Raw genomic sequence first — 21,905 nt, forward strand, 5'->3', positions numbered from 1 at the left:
ATGCTTTGGAGGCAAGTTTATTGATTTTTGTTGTTGTTGGATTTTTTGTTGTTTGTTTTTTGAGCCCTCACATGATTTTGATAATACTGGAAACAGTATGAAAGATAAAAATATGTTATACATCCAGTCCATGTACTGTATCTTTGCCTGAGCCTATGTTAACAGAGTACTTAGGTAGGGGCTGAATTATGACAGCAATTAAGCATGTCTTTACCTTAAGCATATACTCAAATTCTATTTAAAAGTTAAGCATGAGATGAAGAATAGCTTTTCTGAATCAAACCTAAATATGCTGTCTTGAAAAAGCCATATTTCTAAGATGGAAAATAAGAATTTACTATTTGATAGTTCTTTAAAAGCAAAGCAGTGTAATCATAATATAACCTCAGTAGTGTTTTGTGTAGCTGGAATAATCAAGTTGTTAAAATCCCTCTTCTGGAGGGCACTTCAGATTTAAAGAAGGGGGAAGATAAATATTGGAAAAGAGAAAAGAACTGACTTGAAAGAATTAAAAAATTTGGTAACAATAAAGTCTTAAAGTAAGATAGGAGGACTGTGAAAACGCAGATTAAGTCATCAACAAAAAGGAAGAAAGTGTTATTCTCTTGGCAGAGGTGGTATAATGATTGTCACGCTGTGTTACATTATAGTAGGATTACGGCAGCAGGTGGCAGCAGCTTCCTCAAAATGTGGTGGAAACTGGAGCAAGCAACTGACTATGTGGCAATGTTCTCTCTCGCTTTTTTATCTCTTCTGTAGAGCAGTTAAAGAAATGCTCAACAGGCAAGCACATTTCAATTGATACTTTTGCAGACCAAAATTAGAAAAAAGGTGTTCTCTCTCCCGTCACCCACCCAGATTTCCCTACCATGTACATTAAAATGAAGAAGAGCTTTATGATTTTTTTTTATGCAGGATGGAATTTTGTAACTCAAACTCTGGATCTGATTTAACAAAGATTGCTGCCAGATTTCTTTTCTGTGCTCAGTCTGATCTGAGCTGCTTTCTTCAGTCCTCCTCAGAGGATGTTTCTGAATTAAAGACTAAAAGCAATTTAGACAGTTGGGTCTCTCTGTACAATGCAACAAGAAATTATACCCTGAAATAATTTTTAAAATACATATATGGAAGTGGTAACTGACTGATTAAAAACCGTCAGTCAGCACAAATTAATTTTGTAAAGCTATTCTTTTGGACCATTTTTGTTTTTTTTTTTTTTTTTTTTACGTACTCCTAGGACTTTTCTACACAGGAAAATTACACTGTCCTAAGGGAGGACATGATTTTAAAACATTGGTGATACTGGAATAATTTCCCATATAGATACTCTTATTCTGCTACAAAAATTCTTCTTCTTTGTCTAATTTATATTGCTTTGGCCATAGCTCAAGTTAAATCAGAAAAAAAGTCTAATTCTAGAATAAAACTGTCTACAGGGGATTTATTCCAATACATTTTACCTATACCAAGCCCTATAGCAGTTGAAGAACATGTGTATAATTTTACTAGTATAACTGGAAAAATATAATGTGTGGACATCTGGAATGATACTCATTCTGTATGCATGTTACCTAATAAGGATGAAAGTTTGGGATGGGCCTAAATCCATTTTCTACCAATCTAGGGCCCTGGCTGTGATCCTGTAGTACTTACTCTTTAATCCAGCTGATTAAAACTTTATTATTTACTTACACACACACACACACACTTTTTGTATAGGACGTGTAGCCATTGAAATCCTTGGGATTTGCTTCCAGGAGAAGTAGAGACTGGGGGGTTATTTGAATGAGCACCTTGGCTTTCACTGTGCTGACAGCTGTTCCCAGATAGGTTGTTTTAATAAAGGTCTACTTGTATTTCTGGAGCTACTTTGCTTATTGAAAGCAGCTGGCACATGCAGACCTGGCATGCAGAGTTCCAAGGGTTCACCAGTGTCACTTCGTTCTATATGGTATTTAAAATTCCTGATCACAAGAAAGGGGACATTCTATTAAAACAATGTTTTATTTTAGACCCCAAACAGAGAATGCTTGGGTATTTGCAAAGTCTAATGCAGTACAAGCCATTGGGGTGATGTCCTTTGGTAAGTTTGTGTCTGAACATTTCTTCTCAACCTGCAGTCCATCTTGCTATGTTAAGTAGTTTTATTTTATATATTTTGATCTAGCCAGCAAGTAGGCACCCCCTTTTAAGTTTGGATATTAGTATTTATTAAGCTGTTCTAGGCAAAATTAAGTTGGGTCTCATTCTCTCCCAGTAGTTGAAATGAAATCATTCCTCAAAATTTGATGTCTCCTCAAATATTCATAAGCCCTACTACTGTTCTCACACCTCCCTATAAGTACTGATTTTGCTTTGTGGTCTCCATGTTGCTTGTTACTGCACAATGTGCATGTCACAGAGAATACCAGAGTAGGAACTGGTACTGTGGGGTCACAGTCTTACACTGAAGAGAGTAGCAAAAGAAGAAACTGGAGATCGGCATGGAAGTATGACAGATATCTGTGTCTAGTGGAGGGAAGAATGATGGATTAGTGAGAACCAAATAAGATGAAAGGAAATTGGAGACATTCACAGAATTGGAAAAGTAGCTAGTATTTCAGGCTGTGAGCTTTGCTACTCATCACCTACTTCATGTTTGTTTGTAATAATCAATTAATTTAAGCTGTGCCATACTTCCACTGCCTTGGAGTACACAATTTGCAAGGTTAGCCTGCTATGAATCATTGATTTTAGTAAAATGCATGTGATTGCTATTAATTGCCATGTGTGTTTCAGCATTCATTTGCCACCATAACAGCTTTTTAATATATGGCTCTTTGGAAGAACCCACTCTAAGTAACTGGTCTCGCATCACACATGTGTCTGTCTCACTTGCTGTGTCTATCAGCATGATGTTTGCTGCATGTGGATATGTGACATTTAAAGGATACACAGAAGGTAAGATGCTCAGTCCATCCATTTTAATGTTTATTTTAGTCTCTGGCATCTCCATCCTTCTTTCCAGTCTTCTGCTTTACAAAATACACAGGAGAGGGAAGAATTCCAAGCTGATCCTTGCCGTTGTCTTTTTATTTCTACTTATGAAGGAGGAACTGGAATTTATCCTTCACATCCAGTAATCAGAAGGCAAGCAAGTAGGAAAAGCTCATCGGAGGTCCTGTGATAGCATAAGATGGAGTCGACTTGAAGCTGGGGGGTCACTGCTGATGGAAAACCAGCACCAAGGACACGTATCAGCACCAAGCTGCTGTAACTGATTAATGCCAGCCTCCCAATTGAAGGATTAGCAAAGTGTAAAAAATACCCAGAGTAAAGGCCAGGGTGTTTGGGGATTTAAGGAGCAAAGTGTAAAAGACTAAGCAGTATTTGCACACCCCATTGGCATCTGTTGCTAATAGTGCAGTTACAATATCTAGCTTTAAATTTACGGCCTCTCCCCATGCCCCCAGCTGAAACCCTGACAGAGGACACCAGTGTTATAATCATCATCACCTACACTTGTTCGAGAATAATTACTCTCTGCTGGTGGCAAGGCTAGCTCAGCCTGGTATGACTTATCTCTACTTACACCAGCCAGAATGAATCTGCCATAGATACGTAAACATGGTGCAAAGAAACTCATTCCCGGTAGCTCACAGGGAGATGTGGGGACTTTAATAGACTGGGGGAGGGAGGGAAGAGGAGCAGGAAACATCTCTTTGGTTGTGAATTGATGTAACAAGGTAACATCTTAAAATGGGAGAGGGCTTACCACTCACGAGCATGCATTTGGATGATTCTGTCCATTCCTATACCAGTATGAGCAGTTGCCATTTTAAACCCAGCTGGCAAATTTTTGAAACTGGGACTGCTTTAACAGAGCTTAGCTCTGAGCATGAGCCAGTTCCAGCCCAGCCTGCACCAGTGCCACAGTCCCTACTTCCCACTGTAGTGCTGCTGCCCCCACGCAGGTAGAGCCCCACACCATCAAAATTCGGCCAAAACACTGCGGAAATTCCCTGGCTCTGATCCAAATAAACTGGCTCTATGGGTCAGATCTGCCCCCTGTGTAAACCTACTTGATTACATTTTGTATCCAAGAGAACAATTTATTCTAGCCACTGATTATATCCTGATTTTTATCTGGACTGACTGAGAGCAGAATGCCTATGACAGACCTTTCAAGAGCAGGAAAATCTATGTCATCTGCCCCTTTGTGTTTATACTACAAAGCAATTTCCTCTAACGTTCTGGCTTTTCCAAGTCACTCAGTCCCTGGTTTTTCCAGAACAAATCTGGTTGTTTTGTAGGTGCCAGACCATCCATAGCACAATAGCATTAAGAGAGAAGATATCTGTTAACCTACCTTGTTCTGATCTTAAGATTTGCTTGCATTTCTCAGCCATACATCTATGTTCATCTTTCCTCAGGTCCTTTGTTATAATCATTAGGTAGGATGGTGTTTCAAATTGTCTGGCAATAGTATGGTAGTTAGATATTAAAAAAAAAAAAAAAACTGGAGTATTAACTGGAGTGTATTTACAAAGGTCAATATATATGTGAAGCCCTGTAATATAGTTTTTACAGCTGTGATTAGATCCTGTAATGTGATATGCAGGAAATGCAAGTCTCCAGATGCACCCATCTAGTCTTCCTTATGCGATTGTTCTTGTCCTATGAATAACATTTTTTAAAGGAAATCTGTTTGTTTATCTAGAATTTTTTTCTTTCTAAAACTGTCACATACAGATTTTAAATAAACACCAGTTGCCTTAAAATTTCAATTAAAAAAAGAGAGCTGCAAAATGTAGGGATGGCAACACAGTCAGCCATATGATTTTTAAAAAAGATAAATACCAACCTGGAAATGATCTTGAGATCTCAAGTAATAATAGAGAAAACTGCTACTCATAGGAGATGGTGATAGTGACAGTTCATTCTGAATGTAATTTGTGACTGTATAATTATCTCTTCCTGATCTGTGCCTCACAAAGTGGGTCAGGAAATCTCAAGTGTTTGCACAATGTTGTTCCAGTGACTTAAATATCTCTATTTGCAAAAGTCTAATGTCACCTCATAATTAGTCACAGTTGTCATATATTTGGAAATAATTTTGTATTTTACTATTCTCCAGGGGACCTATTTGAAAACTACTGTAGAGATGATGACCTTGCTACATTTGGAAGATTTTGTTATGGAGTCACTGTAATCCTAACTTTCCCAATTGAATGTTTTGTGACCCGAGAGGTGAGCTTTTACCATACTTCCCATGATATTAATCTGTAAAGTAGATGGAGAGATCTGTTCTAATTGCAGTCACTGACTGATCTTTAGTGAAGATCAGTAGTTACTGGCCTGGTGTATACTACAGATAGCATTTATTCAGTCATTATTATATTGTTTCTGTGCTAGAATTGCAAAATGGCTAAGGCTGAAAGTCATTACATCTTCACCCTCTCTTTTCAATTGTGTTATAAGGCATAACATAAAGAATTTAACACATTCTGCTCATTGAAATAAAATGAAAAAGCAAAGTTAAAGTTCTGTTTCCATTTCAGGTCATTGCTAATGTGTTTTTCAAAGGGAATCTAACAACAGTTTTCCACGTTGTTGTGACAATAATCATTGTTGCTGTAGCCACAGGCATCTCTTTAGTATACGATTGTCTTGGAATAGTTCTAGAGCTGAATGTAAGTACACCTGGATGCTCTATTATTAAATAAGTCGCCTTTTCATTGTTATATGGTTATGAAAATCTACAGGCCTATTAAAATGAATGTAGCATTGTGTTTTGTATCGACTGTCAGAGAGAGAATTATTCATCACCTCCAAAAGATGGTAAGAAAGAAGACATGGCCTGAAGCTAAGGAAGAAGACTAGACATCTGGAGGACATTCAAAACACAGAAGAGTAAATAAGCAGCCGATGTAGCCATGACGTCCAATAGTCAAATGTGTTAGAAAAGAATTGAGAACAGTGGGACCCATTCAAATATTGATTCTTATTGTAGATATCCCATGTTGGATCACTACCTCCTCTATCCAGGACTGCTCCCAAAGCAGTTCTGCTCACTTTTGTTGAGCACATGGCAGAAGGGTGGTTAGAGCCAATTCCTAACATAGGTCACCACTGTTACTGTACTGGTATTTTCTTTATACCACACTGCCACCATGGTCTTCATTGGAGTTTGATAGTCCAAGAATCCAAATCTAAATTTTTCAAAGGGAAAATGTGTACATTGTAAAGCAACCTCCCTAGGCCACTTTGAAGTCAAGGTGCATGGTGCTAAATAGAGAATTCAGTTTAAAAACAGACATGGTTTTTCTTTCCTTTAAAACTTTTAGGCTGAAACTGGTTTTGCTGATGGGAACCACATTCTGACCTAACAGACTCCCTTATTTTGATTATCAGTTGACGAGAGTCATACAGAAGACTTGTGTTCTTCATAAAGTAGACTCTGTAGTTCAACAAAAAAGCCTTTTGAGGGTATGTCTGTACTGCTTCCTTGGTGTTTCAGAATGGGAGGCCAAGGCACATGGCCTCTCCCTACCCACAAAACTTGGACATGAGGCAGTTGAGCTTCCCTCAGGGTGCTTCCTGCTGCTACACTTGAACTCTCTCTCCGCTGTGCTTGAGAGGAGCAATGAGGTGCTCCAAGATGACATCTTCCCTGCCTCATTTTTCAGTGGGTAGGGCAGACTTCCCAACCATGCTGTCAAGACACCAGAAAAGCAAAATAAACATATTCCTAAATCAGGGAGTCAGTTTTTGTGGTAATCCTCATTTTATAAACTCCCCTTAATCCTGTGAATTTAACTTCAATTTCAGTTTGGGGAATCTACATAATGTCATGCATCAATGTACAACACCTGGGAATTCATAGAGACTTTTTAAAGAAAAGCCACTGCTTTTAACACTTAAGAGCAGGGGTGGCAAACTATGGCTCCCAGGCCAGATCCAGCCCATGGAGTCATGGCTTAGGCAGCATTTGGCGGTGTGGGGTCTGCCCACACTGCTGAAGCTGAGCACAGTGACCTTTGGAAGAGAGAAAGTACTACCTGAACCTGTGTGGCAGTCAGTTCCCCAGGGCTTTGACAAAGGTGGAGCTCTTCCTGTGCTGTACCCAGCCTCATTACAGAGAGAAGTGGCAAAGGCAGCCAGATGCTACTGTCCCCCCTCTCAGCCCTAAATTGGGTCATTCCAGCCCCCTGCCAAAAACATTACCAACTTTGCTCAAGAGCATCCAAAAAGGGGGCTGCATATGTTACTGTCCTTAGTTGACAATTTACACACCTGATCCAGCAATAGGGTTACCATGTTTCCAGGTCCAAAAAAGAAGACGCCTTTGGGGGGAGGAGTTGGGGTGCAAGGGGAATATCATGGGAAGGGGGGGGCAGTGACATGCCAGTACCCTGCCTCTTCCTGTTATTTGCCCCTCACTGACAAGCCACACCCCTAGCTCTGCTGCTGCCCCTCACTCCAGACCCACTGATCCCAGCCCTGCCAGTGCCCCTCACTCCCAAACAGCAGTACCCTGCCCCCTACCCCTTACTGGTGCCCCTCACTCCTGACTCGCAGTCCCCTGGCACTGCCAGTGCCCTGCACACCCCACAGACACCCGTCCCATCCCCCATGCCCCTCACTCCTGATCTGCAGCCCCCTGTGGCTCTCCCAGCCCAGCAGTGCCCCTCACTCCTGACCCACAGCCTCTGCCCCCCAGCCCTGATGGTGCCCCACACTCCTGACCTGCAGACCCTGGCCCCCCACAGCCCTGCTGCATTGCATGCACATGCACTCTCTCTTCTGGCTTGCCAGGGCCTGCGCAGGAAGTATGTGACTCCCGACAGCCAATCACCTTGCCCGCTTCTCCTAGCCCCAAGGAGTGAGCCCGAGAGAACAGAAAATCTGGAAATTTTGCTCTTATTTTAAAAACCCACCCAGATGCAGCACAGGGGTCCAAAAAAGAGGACATGTCTGGGAAAACCCAGATGTATGGTAACCCTAGCCAAACCTCACTGAAATTGTGAAGAAAAGGAAGTGAGTTGATCTCCACACAAGTGCAAGCACTTTCCCAAGAGTAAAGCTTTCAGGATAGGGCTTTAACAAGCAAACTTCAACAATGCATCTTTCTCATTCACAATGCAGTTTAACTTTCTCTTGAGTGGTAGAAAGAAGTTTTGATACCAGCTTACTTAGCTGCTCATGCTCACACTAATGCTGCTGTACTGATCCTAGCATCCAGATAAGCTATCCAATTAACCTCTCTGAAATAATTACCTTCATTGTTCCTTGTAATTAATCCCTTCTATATGTTAACATTAATATATCCCCCAAATCTGATTTCTTGGGCATCTGTTAGTAATGTGCTTTTCAACATTTCTTTCTGTTTTAAGTTATAAATATATGACAGTCATACATGCATTATTCATCAACAGCAACTTCTTTTCAGTGTAAAGTCTTTCTCATTACCCAGAATTACATCCCTGATACAGTGCTACAGATCTGAATCAATTATGTTACAACAAGGAGCCAGCAATGTATGCCAACTCTATTATCTTCCTAAGACTAGTAAACATGCCTGATTTTTATTGTTAAATATTTTCAGCTGTAAAGGTTTTTAAATAATTACTTGGGACTTAATAGCCCATAAATACTGTATTCTTGCCCATCTGTCCCAACCATTTAAACAGTAATCAAGGCCTTATCAGATGGTGAGCATTATAAAGAAAAATTGATGAGCCAGGTATTTTAGCTGGAGGAGTCCTGTTCTTTTGTAAGGAATGAGTCCTGTTCTTTTGTAAGGAATGTACCCAAAACTCAGTCTTCTTGTACAGGAATCCAAATCTACCCTCACAGCAAATGCTGTACTACAAAGAAGCTCTGTCCCTTGGCTCTTACTCTTAGCATGGACCATACTCATTACTGATCCCTTCACTGCCTGTTTACTTTCTTTCTGCTTACTGGTTCCTTTTAATTATACACAGAAACATGCAGTTGAAGCCAAAAGCCCTGTTCTACCTACTGCATTACTGCATTTTCACAGAGAAAACCTCTAGGCCACATAGTTTAGCTTCTGTGTTGTCCTTTCACATGTCCTTTGGGTTCTTCAGTTTTAGCCATCATAAAACTGAATTGCACATTTATGTAGCCAGAACTAAAGATGGCTAGTATACATTTTAGTTTTTACCAAATCTGTAACAAATACTAACACCTTTCAGCATAACAATATATGGGTCAACAAACAAATGAAACAAAAAATATATAAAATTGGAGTATATCACTCTATGGCTGTCTCCTAAATCAATAAACTAATTCATTAATGAATGTTGCCCATAAACTGTGTATCAGGATGGCAACTTCTTAAATCTTACTTATGAATGCAGAGCTCTCTGATGGCAAGTGATAGTTGGCTGCAACTAATATTCAAGCTTGCACTGTTTTTAACTTAGTCCATGTCTGCACATGCACTTGGAGTAGCTTTAGAAAGAGAGGGGGACCACTGCAACTTTTATGCTGTAACAAGTTGGGTGTGCATTAGCCTGCTGTCATACAGTTATGGCAAAACCATTACAATTTAGGCAGATCTGGGATTTTTAAAAGGTGGAGGTGGGAGCAGTAGCTGGAGATTTTTTTCAAGTTTCCCTGAAATAAGTAAGAATCCCCACCTCCCAGCTTTAGGCAACCCCTCCATCCCTCTTTCTGTTCATCAGTACCTCCCCTCTCCTCCCATTCCCTTCCTTGCTATCTCTACTTATGTCTCTGGGCACAGAGAGACCTGCCCACCTCTGCTGCTGTCCCCACCTTCCAGGCTTCACCAGGGACAGCAGTAATAAGACAGGGCAGTTCCCCCTGGCATGGAATATTTGGAGCGGAAACAGGCAGGAAGGGGAAACCTGCCCACCATTGCTGCTGCCACTGTCCCTACCTGAGCCTGGCTCTCCGCACAGCCCAATTGAAGCAGAAAAGGGGCAGCTCTGGAGCCCTCCCCCACTGCTAGGCCATTTGCAGACCATGATAACAGCAGGCAGGGAAGTGGGAAGGAAGGGGACCTACTGCTGAGCACTGAGGAAGAGAGTGGGTGCTGAGAATAGGGAGAAGGGTGGATTTTTATCTGCCTCAGGGACTTAAAAATAGATGCCAATCACTGCTCTCACAGTGTGGGTCAAAATAGGTGCGACTACCACTGCACCCCCTCTGGATTTGTTCCTGAATTTCTCACTGGTATTGCTATAGGCTTGTGCAGACATAACAGTTGTGATATAACAGCTGTTGAGCACTCCAGACACCAGTTCCCCCTCCATTTCTGTAGCCACTCCAAGGTCACTTGTACATGTGACGGGGGTTTAGTCCCCTAAATTGAAACAGTTGGGTTTTTAATTGCGGCAATTAAAAACCCACCATTGCAATTTAGGGGCTTCCATCCTGTTACAGTGAGGGGCCTGATCATTTTGTCCCCGCCCTGCACAACCTGCCTGCCTCTTCTGCAGCTGGGGGGTGAGCTGCCGGCAGGCCAATTAGCCCCTGAGCTGCAGGGGTCCCTGGTCCTTCCCTCTGTGGTGGTGGTGCCCCCTGAGGCTGCCTGGGTGGGCTACTAGTGGGCAGGTGCTGCCTGAGGAGTGCCACCACTGTGGAGGGAAAGTCCTGCAGCTCAGGGCCTGCCAGCAGCTCACTACCCGACTGCAGGAGAGGCAGGGAGGGCCTTTTGGGAAAACAAAGGATCCAGATCCTTTTTTTTCTTTTTTTTTCCTGTGGACCCTGCCCATGCCAGCTGCTGCTGAGCCATGCAGCACCTGAGCTCCAGGGAGGCCCAGTTCTTCCCTCTGTGACTGTACCTGGCTATGTGGGTGCTGCCTCAGCTTGCAGGCAGCACCCGCCAGATCCAACTCTTCCCCGAGAAGCGCCCGGTGGGCTTCCAGCATGGAGTCTCAGGGAAGAGTTGGATCTGGAGGTCTGGGGCAGCATCCGCACAGCTAGCACCCTGCCCGGGCAGCCCCAGAGGGCGTCACCACCACAGAGGGGAAAAAAAAAACATGGCAAGGGGAGTGATCCCTGATCCTTCTACCCCCCTCCATCTTCCCAGAGCCTGCCATGTCTCCTGCAGCCAGGGAGCAAGCTGCCAGTGGGCACTGAGATAAGAAGAGCCCCGGACCTTCCCTCCACAGTGACGGTGCCACCCCAGGGCCACCCAGGTGGGCAGCTAGCGGATGGGTGGCTGCCCCAGCTCGCAGGCAGCACCCAGTCCAATCCAACTGTTTCCTGATCCCAAGCTAGGGCAGCACCCCCCACTAGCCGTCCGCCTGGGCAGCCCCAGGGGGCACCACTGCCGTGGAAGGAAGGACTGAGGCCTTCCGCAGCTTAGGAGCTGCTCGGCCCACCAGCAGTTTGCACCCTGGCCGTGGGAGATGTAGGCTCCATAGGGAAAAAAAAAAAGAATCATGCCCCTCCACTGCTTGTCTCAGCCCGCCTCTACCATGGCAGTGGGGCAAACTTTCAAAGGCTGCAGTGTTACAAATAGCTACGTTGCAAACTAAACTAAATGCAGATGTGGTTTAGTTTGTAACGTAGCAAACTCATTTAAATCATAAAAATCCCCCGCACATGTACAGCGTGACGCAATTAAACCGCAAAAACAGCCAATTTTCATCACATGTATAAGCACCCCTGTGCGGGCCAGGCACGAGCCGGGCCCTTTTTTGTGCTCTGCGCGGGCTGTGGCCAGCAGCCCGGGCACGCGGGGTCGGAGAGGGCGCGCGTCAAGCTAGAATTAGGCACAGACTCGTAGCGGTAGATTAAAAGATTGTTTACTTACACCAAAGATGGTCGTGGTGTAGGCTGGACAGTTTTCCAGGTTCAGCTCCGCTTAAATCCTCGTTGGAGGACTACGACAAGCTCTCTCACGAAGTTTGCTAGGCTCCGTGGAACTTGTGCTCTGAGGTAGTTCGGTCGTCTGAACACGACGGGGAGGGGCTAGAGGCCGTTCGGTAATTGGGTCCCCGGAGTTGTTAAGGCTCCGTGGGTTCGGTTCAGTAGTTAAGCCTCTATTGCCTTCTTAAGGGAAGAGCTGGGTTCGAAGGAATCAGCAGCGCTTAGAGATCTTCATGCTCTTTCCCCCAAACTCCAGTTTGCTTTCTCTCTCCCTCTCCAACTTGGGCGGAAACTACCCAAGCTCTTTATATGGCTAGCAAGCCAATCGCTAGCCGCCACGTGTGCATATATTAGGATCGGCCAATAATGTGGCATGAATCTAAATATAAATGGCGGGAACTCCTTTGCACCATGCATCTCTAGGATGCAAAAGAAATGCACCATGCAAAGAAGGCTACAAATTGGCGGGAAATACTCTTCTGCACGTGGGTTGTCTTGTTGCAGCAGAAAACTCCACCGTGCAAAGGAGCTGCAATTTAGCGGGAACATAATTTGGCGGTGCCAAAGCACACACAAACAAAAAAACCACAACTTTGGGTTGTGACAACCCCAAGAGTCCATTTGTTCAAACCCTGACTGTGGTCCAGAATAATGTCTTCCAGCATGCTGTGCTGTGCTGGACTGATTCCTAAACTGAATGCAGTGTGGCTAAAGCTATCAGGCATTTGGGGTGGGCTAATTAGAATTGTTGAGTGACAGTGCTAATGAGTCCACCCTTAGCCCTGTGCAGACATGGCTACGTTGATTCCAGTTGAAGCAATAGCCTACCTGGAGCAGTGTATGATGCTTGTGGACAGTGCCCCGGAACATCAGTTTATTGTTTAGACATGCCTTTAGGATAGGATTACATGCATCTTTATCCAGAATATGCTGTGCTTTTAGGCCAAGATGTAGTCTCCTAAAAGTTCTGGATTTGGACTTTCACAAAGTTGAAAGCATTGCTGAATAGTATTATGCTGAGAATTTGCTAAAACTACATTACACGCTGATACATTAAGCTTCGTCATGCATTAGCAAGCTTCAGTTTCTTCTTTTGAAAGGCAAAAGCAGTATTGCCTCTGATCATATCTTCTAACACCCTGCCAGGCAATGCTCCTAAATATTCCTTAATGATAAATTATTTTAGAACTGTTTATATATGGACTTTGCTGTAGTTTTGTAGCTGGTAAATTTCATGTAATTTTAGTTTGCTGGATAAAATTTCACCCTGCTTCAGCCACATGAATATTTACAACTATTTTCTTAATCCTGAGAGATTTCAAACAGTTTTTACAAGTGCCTTTATGAATTGCTAGTGTTTGGGTAAGTGAAATACAATATCTAACCCCGTGGAAGGAAACCCCCTCACTATATTGCAATTTCAGTTCATAGGAAACACTTTGCACAGTTCCATTTACATATAGGAAAATTGCAATTGTTCATTTTTTTATGCTGGAGGCATGAGTATACATGCTTATGGATTTTGTTGTTGTTTCCTACTCCCAGGGCGTTCTCAGTGCTACTCCACTTATTTTCATCATCCCTACAGCGTGTTATCTGAAGCTGTCTGAAGAGCGTTGGAACCATTCAGATAGTCTCATATCCTGCCTGATTCTCACTGTTGGTGTATTAGTGATGACAGTTGGCTTCGTTTTGACTATTTTGCATCCCCAAGAATGTAGCCATGGAAAAGAAATGTTCTACTGTTTCCCTAGCAATAACTCTCTTTACAATAGTACACTTCCACCTTAGCCAGTATCCTAACCATGAGGATATACTACCTGTCTCCTGTGAACCCAATGATAATTTAAATATGACAGGAACAGAGTGTTCTTACATTTTCACATGAACAAAAATATTAAACTGTACAATGTATATGTACACATTTTGTTTAATGCTATATCCTTCTCCAGATAGGAATTCAGCTTTAATTTTTAAGGCTGAAATGCTTTAAGGTTCATTGCCTCAGACCAGACTGTTCAGTCGAGTCTTGTTATATTGCATGACTGATTTGGAAACCCATTGCGAAGGACTACATTTTGCAAATTAGTAAGTCAGGAAACAAACACTAATAAGAAGCTTGGGGCAAGCATCTCAGAATGGACTTTTTCCCCTCATTTAAGTGTAATTTAGTTTTAATTATTTTATAAAGCCTTACAGAACATTTTACTAGCATCTAATACTATATTGAAAGATTTGACCATACCATTCTGCTGTTATGTTTTTGCAAAGAATTTGAGGTAGCCCTGTGAATTCTACCTGTGAATTGTAGAATAAGCAGCTTAGAATAAAAATTGCACCCCCCTCACCAATTGCCGGGTGAGGGGGGAAGAGTCATGCACCAACAGACTCTCAAACATGGGATTTGGTGGTGCAGAGACCTTGACTTGGTTTCTTTATGATGGCAATTTTACACAAAGAACTGTGAATGACAAGATTCCACTGTAAGAGTTGTATGCTTTAGGGTTTTTTTTAAAAAAACATGAATAAAAAATAGCATTAGTGTCCATATGTGTTTTTTAATCATTTTTACTATTATTATTTTGATTCAACAGAACGTACTTTCAGAATCATTACCAAGCAAATAGCAGGGTAGAAACTAAATTTACAGCACTCTAAATGTACAGCACTACAGAATTCTTTATATTTGTAAGTGAATTTGTTCCTTTTTTCTCCTGACACTGGAGAGTGATATGGTAGCCCTAGTAACACTGCTCAATATACGGGTAACAGCATAATCCACAACTTTCACTGAGACGATTTTTATCTATGTCTACTGAACTAAGGCTTCACATGTAAATAATGTAAAAGTTAAGCCTTGTTTCTCATTGTACTGCTATGCTTCTGAAAATACTTTGTTTTGCATCCATATTAAGACATGTTCACCTATTTGGAATCTGTTTATGTTATCTTAAGATCTTTATGCCAAGGATGTGTTGATAATGAGCATATGATTGTGTGGGTGGAGCAGTGATATGCCCATGCGCTGCCTCTGCCCCTGGGCGGGCGCCCCCCCCCCCCCCCCCCCCGCCCCGCCCAGCCTCCCCTCACTCTGAACCCATAGCATCCTGCCCCCTGGGCACTTCCGGTGCCCCTCACTCCCAACCCACCGACCTCTGTCCCTCCAACACTGCCAGTGCCCCTCACACCAACCCCACAGGCCCCTGCCCCTCAGTCCTGCTGGTGCCCCTTACTCCTGACCCACAGACCCCTGCTTCCCTCCAGCCCTGCCAATGCCCCTCACTCCTGACCCACAGCCCCCCGCCCCCCACCCCGCCTTGCTGGTGCCCCTCACTCCTGAGTTGCAGCCCCTGTCAACCAGCCCTGCTGCCTAAGCAGCTCCTGCATTGTGCATGCACACATGCACACTGTCCCTTTACCTAGGAGTGGCTTGTCAGGGCCCGTGTGAGGAGCACATGACCCTTGACAGCCAATTACCTTGCTCTCTGCTCTGATCTCCAAGCAGCCAGCCTGGGAAAGTAGAGGAAAAGCAAAAACCCAGACTTTTGCTCTAATTTTAAAAACCCACCCAGATATGAGGACAGGGGTACAAAAAAGACAATATGTCTGGAAAAACCCAGACGTATGGTAACCCTAGCCAAGAACAGTAGTCTAATTTTTTCCAGCTATTTAGTTGGTCTAATAAAGGATATCGTATCTACCCAAAGAACCTTGTCTGCCTGTGTCCTCAGACCAACACGGCTACAACAAAACACCCCTTGGAAGAATGTGAAATTTCCCTCATGCGTCCATTTGGGGTGCAAATTAGTCCCTGGGTTTCACTGAAAATCCTGAAAGAGAAACCTACTTGCATGCTGTTGTGACCTAAGATTGCAATAAATTGTATAAGGAACACATAAGGTCAGAGCTGTCTAATAGGCCTGTATGAATAGGGAAGTATTTGATTTGGATTTGCCCAATTCAGAGGACAGCAATTCAATTTGGTGATTCAAATCACTGTCCCCATTCGATCTGGCCAAATCAGAATGAGAGATTCATCACTGATTCAGCAATTTGGATTGGCCAGGGAAAGGCAGGCACAGCTGGGTGGCTGCAGGTTTTCCCATGTCTCCTCCAGCTGTGCCTGCCTCTCTCGGGGGTGGGGACCCACAGGAGAAGCCCCAATAAGTGCCCTGCCCAACCCCATCCCCAGCCTGGCCCCAGCCTCCTAGCACTTCAAAAAAAAAAAAGTGATGCACTCACCAGCCTCAGCAGTGGCAATCAGGGCCTCTGAGGGCTCGTGGCAAAGGTCTCCCATGCAGTGGGGATCACACTCCCCTGCCTGGCACCCGCGCAGTAGCTGCCCTATGGCACTGGTGCAGTGCAGCTCGGCAGAATGTTGCGCACTGTCTGGGAGCTGGGACCACTGCAGCTGAGCAGTTCTGAGGTCTGGCTGACTGCTGGAGGCACCCCAGCTCCCAGACAGCACCCTGCTGAGCCGCGCTGCACCTGCACAATAGGACAGCTGCCACACCCATGCCTGGTGTGGGGTAGTGATCCCCACTGCCCAGCACTGTGCAGGGTGGGCTCTGCCACGAGCCCTCAGAGGCCCTGATCACTGCTGCCAGAGTCGGTGAGTGTGGGGCTTTTTTTTTTTTAAGTACCGAGAGTCTGGGGGCAGTCAGGGCAGCTCAGGGGGCTTCTGTGGCTCCTCTGGCTGTGCCTGTCTCTGCCCTGGTAGGGGGGGCATTGCTGACCCGGGGGGGGGGCGCTGTGGGAGAAGCCCCCATGGCTGCCCTGCCCAGCCTCACCCCTGCCTGGCCCATTCAGTTCCGGGGGGGCGGGGGGAGCGTGCATGCAATGTCTGGGCAACAGCAGTGCATAGCCCCTGCTCCCAGCACTACTGTGCTGCATCCCATGCCCGCCTCTCACCCTGAATAACACCTCCCTGCCCCAGCTGGGCAACTTGCCCCAGCCCCAATCCCTCCCTCCCTCATGCCCCTTCCCTCCCCCAACCCCAACAGATTTACCAGCTGGAGGCAGCTGTGTCAGCTGCCTGTTTAATCTATGACTGAATCTCTGAAGTGGCCAAATTGATTTGATTATTCAAATTGATTCAGAGCTTTTAATTGGTTTCCTGATTCATTTCAGATTTGGATATTTGGTCCCTGAATCAGGCTGAATCTCCTCCAAATCAAATTGGCTACTGAAACTTCACACAGCCCTACTATCTAACTTCTGAGTGACTGGGAGCTGCACCACATATAGTATGCCCTGTATCCCCATCCTCTGTCCCCTGCACGGTGAGTACCCCACTAACCACGCCATGCATGCACCAGATGTGTGTGCCAACCATCCTTACCCTGGGGCCAAGGGTCAGGAAGCTGAAGTTGGAAAAGGACAGGGAGCTGGCAGACCCCAGTGGCAGTATCAGGAGACTGAGGCAGGTAGTGGTGCCTGGACAACGAGCCTGGGGGCCATGAGTTAATTTCTTGGGGACTACCTAAGGCCTGTGGGTTGCCAATTGGACAGCCCTGATTTAGATGGTGTCTAGAGTCAGTGTTATTGGCTCCTGGCATATGATTCTTCTGAAAGAACCATGGCAAATACGTATCCTGCCTGTTCAGAACTTTCACTGATTTTTAGACTGGATAGAGGAAGATTTGTCATCTCATCTTCAACCCATTCTAGTGCCCAGTTTTTTATGATGCTTAGCAATTTGAAAAATGTCAAGCCTGGAGTAGCAGTTGTTGGTTAAATGTTTGCAGTGCTAACCATAAGTATAACTAGGGTGGGGCAATCAGGGCACCAACCCTAGGCCTTGACTTTGACAGTGTGCCAGAATCACCCCCTGGATGGGGCGGGAACCACCTCACTAAGTAATGTATCTCAGGGCAAGGAACCTGTGGAGTGAGCAGAATGGTGCTCACCCCCACCTCCAGAGAGCCTGCCAGAGTAGACATAGCCATGAGTCCAAAAAGTATTTAGTGAATGAGGCATCAGGACTGGCCAACGGACCCTGGACACAGGGCTGCTGCCATTGAAGTGGAGCTGATGCTACTACATCAGCAGCAGCAGCAGCCAAGGCTGGTAAGACTTCCCTTCCCCTCGCCCATGTCCTCCCTTCCCCCATGTACAGTGGTCAGCATACCCCCATACCCTCCACCCCAGGTGCTCAGTGAGCTCACTATGCCTCCAGTGCTGACAAAGCTACAAAAGCTCTTGTTTTGCCATATCTTAATGCATGCATTTCAGTATATTATTATGTATGGCTCAGTAGTTTTATGTCACAAATGGAGTAAGTGAATATAATGTTCTCCCAAGTATAAGTATACCAGAAAGAAGTCAAATGTCATGGATACAAGAATTTAAAGTTATTTGCTATTCTGTTAATGGCTTTACACACTACAATTCCTTTCTCTTCTACATTATGCACTACAACTTTTCTCTGTTGAAACCATGCAAGTAATGAAATCCTTTATCTTTCTTTTTGACCCATGAGTTTTAAAAGAGAGGTATATTTACCAGGTGATCTAAAGTAAGTATCATTCTGCATAATATCAGCTGACAATACAGTGCACAGATCCAATGTCATAATGCAAGGAACAATTGAGAGAGATTTCAAGCATAGAAACCTGTCCTGCAAAATGCTAAGTAACGCTTAGAAAGTACTAAGGAGGGAAAGGTGACACAGTATAGGCTGGTCACTCCTAGGGGAGGTAAGGATTTATAATATTTCTGTAAAGCTGGACAAGGGTGTGCAACATATCCTGTGATAGGGCTAGCAGCACAGGCAAGGCTTGTGTGAGAAAAGTGGAGCTGAGGTGCCCTGGACTAAGGATTTAGCCCCTTGGTAAAGCTCAGCTTGTCCTCAATGGTCAGCAAAGGATGGTAGAGAGAGGTTTGGGATGGGAATACACTGTGGTGGTGTCTGTTATTCTCTGAGGCAGGAGCTGGTAGCATGTGGCCCATGGGGCAGATCCAGCCCATGGAACTACTGAATCCAGCCTGGGGACTCAGAACTTTGGCACCATTCAACAGCAGGGGGCTTCAATTGTAGGCGCTTTCCCTATGCTACCATGCAGACAAGTGGCGGCAGCAGCTGAGTCGTCTTGCCTGCTTTTCTGCCCACATCAGATTTTGAGTGGGTCATTCTGCCTCCAGATAAGATTGCCTACTCTTGCTTTAAGGTGTCACTGTGCCCTGCCTTCTACCTGGCATCAGACTGATGTGACTAAGTATTTCTCTTTACTCAGGGTATTAAGAATCTTCCATTCATTGACATTGTTCATTGCAGAATTGGGCCTACTAGTCATTTCTCTGATTTGACTGTAATCATTGGTGATGCGTAGGGGGTGCATGTGCACCCCCTGAGAGTAGTGGTGCACCCCCTATGAAAAGGCACTGCCAACACTGTCAGCGGCGCCTGCAGTTGGTCGCTGCTCACCACCCCACCCTCCTCCCTGCCAACACCATCAGTGGTGTCTGCAGACAGTCAGCGATTGCCCCTGGTCGGCACTCGCCACCACCCCACCACCCTCCGGCCACAGGAGTTCATCACTTACCGCCACTGTGCTCCCACTGCCACTGCACTTCCACTGCTGTGCCCTGCCAGCCGCCGGGGGCATGCATCATTCATGAGTACAATCTATCTACAGTTAATAATGGAGTCTTTTGACCACAGAGCCAAACTATTTTCAAGTCATGCCACTTCTGTTGCATATTCTCTTTTCAAGACCTAATTTTCCTCTCTTACTACATTATAATAATCAGTTCTTCTCAATGTTGCCACCAAAATAATCTTACTGAGGGCTAATGATCTCTGAAGCTGTCTTCCACCAGGCACAATTTATCTCCACCTTACCTCTTTTTCTGCCTTTTTTTCACCAAGATACCAGCCTTGATTCCCCTGATTCCACAAGATACCAGCCTTCTCCCATAAGTAACTGTGTTTTCTTTCTTGCTGCTTTATGCGTAGGAGAAAAATCTACCAAAATCTGCAAAATGTCTATATTATTAACATTACATAAAGAGTATCCTTGTATCTAAATCCAAATCCTAATGCAATTAGTTTAAGATTAATTTTATCACCAATAAAAAGATTACCACTTAACAGTTTATTTTAATCTTTTCTTCTGTCAGGCAGTTCCTTCCAGTGAACTTGTCAGTTTTTCCTTTAAGCAGAAAGAGGATTTGATAAAGAATATAGAATTAATATATACCACAAAAGAATTGGGTGGTGAAAGTGATTTCAATAAATCTAGGAACCCAACACAAGTTACATCTGCCACAAAATGGGCTGTAGCATTTTCGGTACCATGGTTTTCAGAGAGAGAGTGAAAATCACTTGGGGCCCCAGGCCATATTTGAACCACAGGTGTCCTTATAAGGGGCAGGCAGTCTGGCAGCAGCAGGTCAATGAGAAGCCGGAAGGAAAGGGTCCAGGTGCACAGTGATGGCTTGGGGGTGGTGCTGACTGAAGTTGCAGTACCCCTGGACTGGGTGGTGACCTTTTGAACCAATGACCCAGTTTTGTTCTGTGGGCATGCTCAGTTAGAGCACTATTTTGGCAGGAAGTCTCTGAGGTGTTTTAAGAGACTCCAATTTGATACTTTTGATGGACAGGTAAAGTGCCAAGTGCACTGGAGAGTGCTGGGTGCACAGGCAAGTGTTGTGTGCACCTGCATGCTTGATTGGTGCCTTGTGTGTGAGTGACAGCTGCCTGTCTGCAAATGTGGTTAAAAGGGACAGATCTGAAGAGATCTGGGTCTCTGCCGCTGTCGTCTGTCTGTGTGTGTGTGTCTTTGAAGCTGGTGCATGGGTCTGTGTGTGCCTGGAGGGCCTGCAAGGCCAAATGTCATCACAAGCTGGTGTGACTGAGTGCTTGGGAAGATGAAGGTCACTGGTGTGCATCAGCAGGGAGTGGCAGGTGATCAGCAGTATGAGCTGGGGTGGTGAGCCTGCTGTCCTCTCTCTCAGAAGCAGCTGGAGGAACAGCTGGCTTCTGTTGGTATTTAAATGTTTGCTTTTTGGCAATTGGCTTCTAGGTATATGTACATGCATTAGAATCTTTCAGAATAGGCACCAGGGGTTAATTGATTTCTAAGAGTCTGAGTCTCACAGTTTCACACAACCTTGGAAGCAGACAGGCTGTCTAACACAAGGCCAATAAGGACACAGTCTGGAAAACAGAGGGAGTATGTACTGTACTACCCATAACACAAAATAAAGTGGAACCAGCTAACAAGGCACCAGAGCAAGGGGCCTGACCCTCAGTTTTAGGGGAACAGACCAAATTAGGAGAAGACTCAAAAAGACCAAATTAGTATGTGTGCATGTGATAAGCTACATGGATGTATGACAACCAGCCAACGATAGCCACGGATCAGGAATCATCAGGAAGAAAGGAGAATACAAAAAACAGAGACTTGAGAGTAACAAAGGGTCCTCCACCTGGGTCCCTCCCCATCCCTCCTCCTCCTTCTCCCCAAGAGGAGTCCCCGTCTCCTGGGAAGGGTACCTGAGGCCACCATGGACAAAGGGCACATTGCCAGCCCATCACATGCACTCCACTGGATGGGGAACGTGGGCCTCGCCATCCCACCTCCAGTCTGCTGACAGCTGAGAGAGAGCATCAGAGTGAAAACTGCATCCTGGCCAGATGTACTTTGACTCTGATGACAGCCCTAGGATTTGGTAGATATATAAAATTGCTTGATTGTTTGTCTCGCTTCTTTTCTTTTATCACTGTGTATCAATAAATTTGCCTATTATCAAATGGAAAGGTCATGGTCAGTCTGAGGGTTGTTATTGGTATTGTTTTTTTCTATTGTACCTTGTTTGCTAATTAATTGTTGTTCTTGTTGTGGTACAATATAGTCATTGTTTATTCCTTCATTTGTGTCACTTGTTTTATTGCTAATTAATCATTTCAGATGCTAAGTGAAATCAGGGTGTAGATTAATGCTTAGTGGTAAAGCCCCACAAGTCCACATTTTTACCATGATTTTGGGCTCCAAGGATTCACAACCCTCATTATTGCCACTTATCAATTTTAAATTTTAATTTAATTGATTGGA

General features: G+C 44.6%; 1 protein-coding gene across 1 annotated transcript in view; it reads left to right on the forward strand.

The window, feature by feature from the left end:
- Nucleotides 1-13,727, forward strand: part of SLC38A11 (solute carrier family 38 member 11) — a 48,077-nt gene extending 34,350 nt beyond the window's left edge. Inside the window, exons 7-11 of the mRNA XM_006029486.3 lie at nucleotides 2,013-2,083; nucleotides 2,779-2,940; nucleotides 5,117-5,229; nucleotides 5,541-5,672; nucleotides 13,393-13,727. Of these exons, the coding sequence (XP_006029548.1) occupies nucleotides 2,013-2,083; nucleotides 2,779-2,940; nucleotides 5,117-5,229; nucleotides 5,541-5,672; nucleotides 13,393-13,638 (724 nt within the window). The 3' untranslated portion in view covers nucleotides 13,639-13,727. The remainder of the gene's footprint in view (nucleotides 1-2,012; nucleotides 2,084-2,778; nucleotides 2,941-5,116; nucleotides 5,230-5,540; nucleotides 5,673-13,392) is intronic.
- The last annotated feature ends 8,178 nt before the right edge of the window (nucleotides 13,728-21,905 follow it).

This window comes from Alligator sinensis, unplaced genomic scaffold (assembly GCF_000455745.1).
Source record: "Alligator sinensis unplaced genomic scaffold, ASM45574v1 scaffold738_1, whole genome shotgun sequence".
NCBI classification, from domain to species: Eukaryota; Metazoa; Chordata; order Crocodylia; family Alligatoridae; genus Alligator; species Alligator sinensis.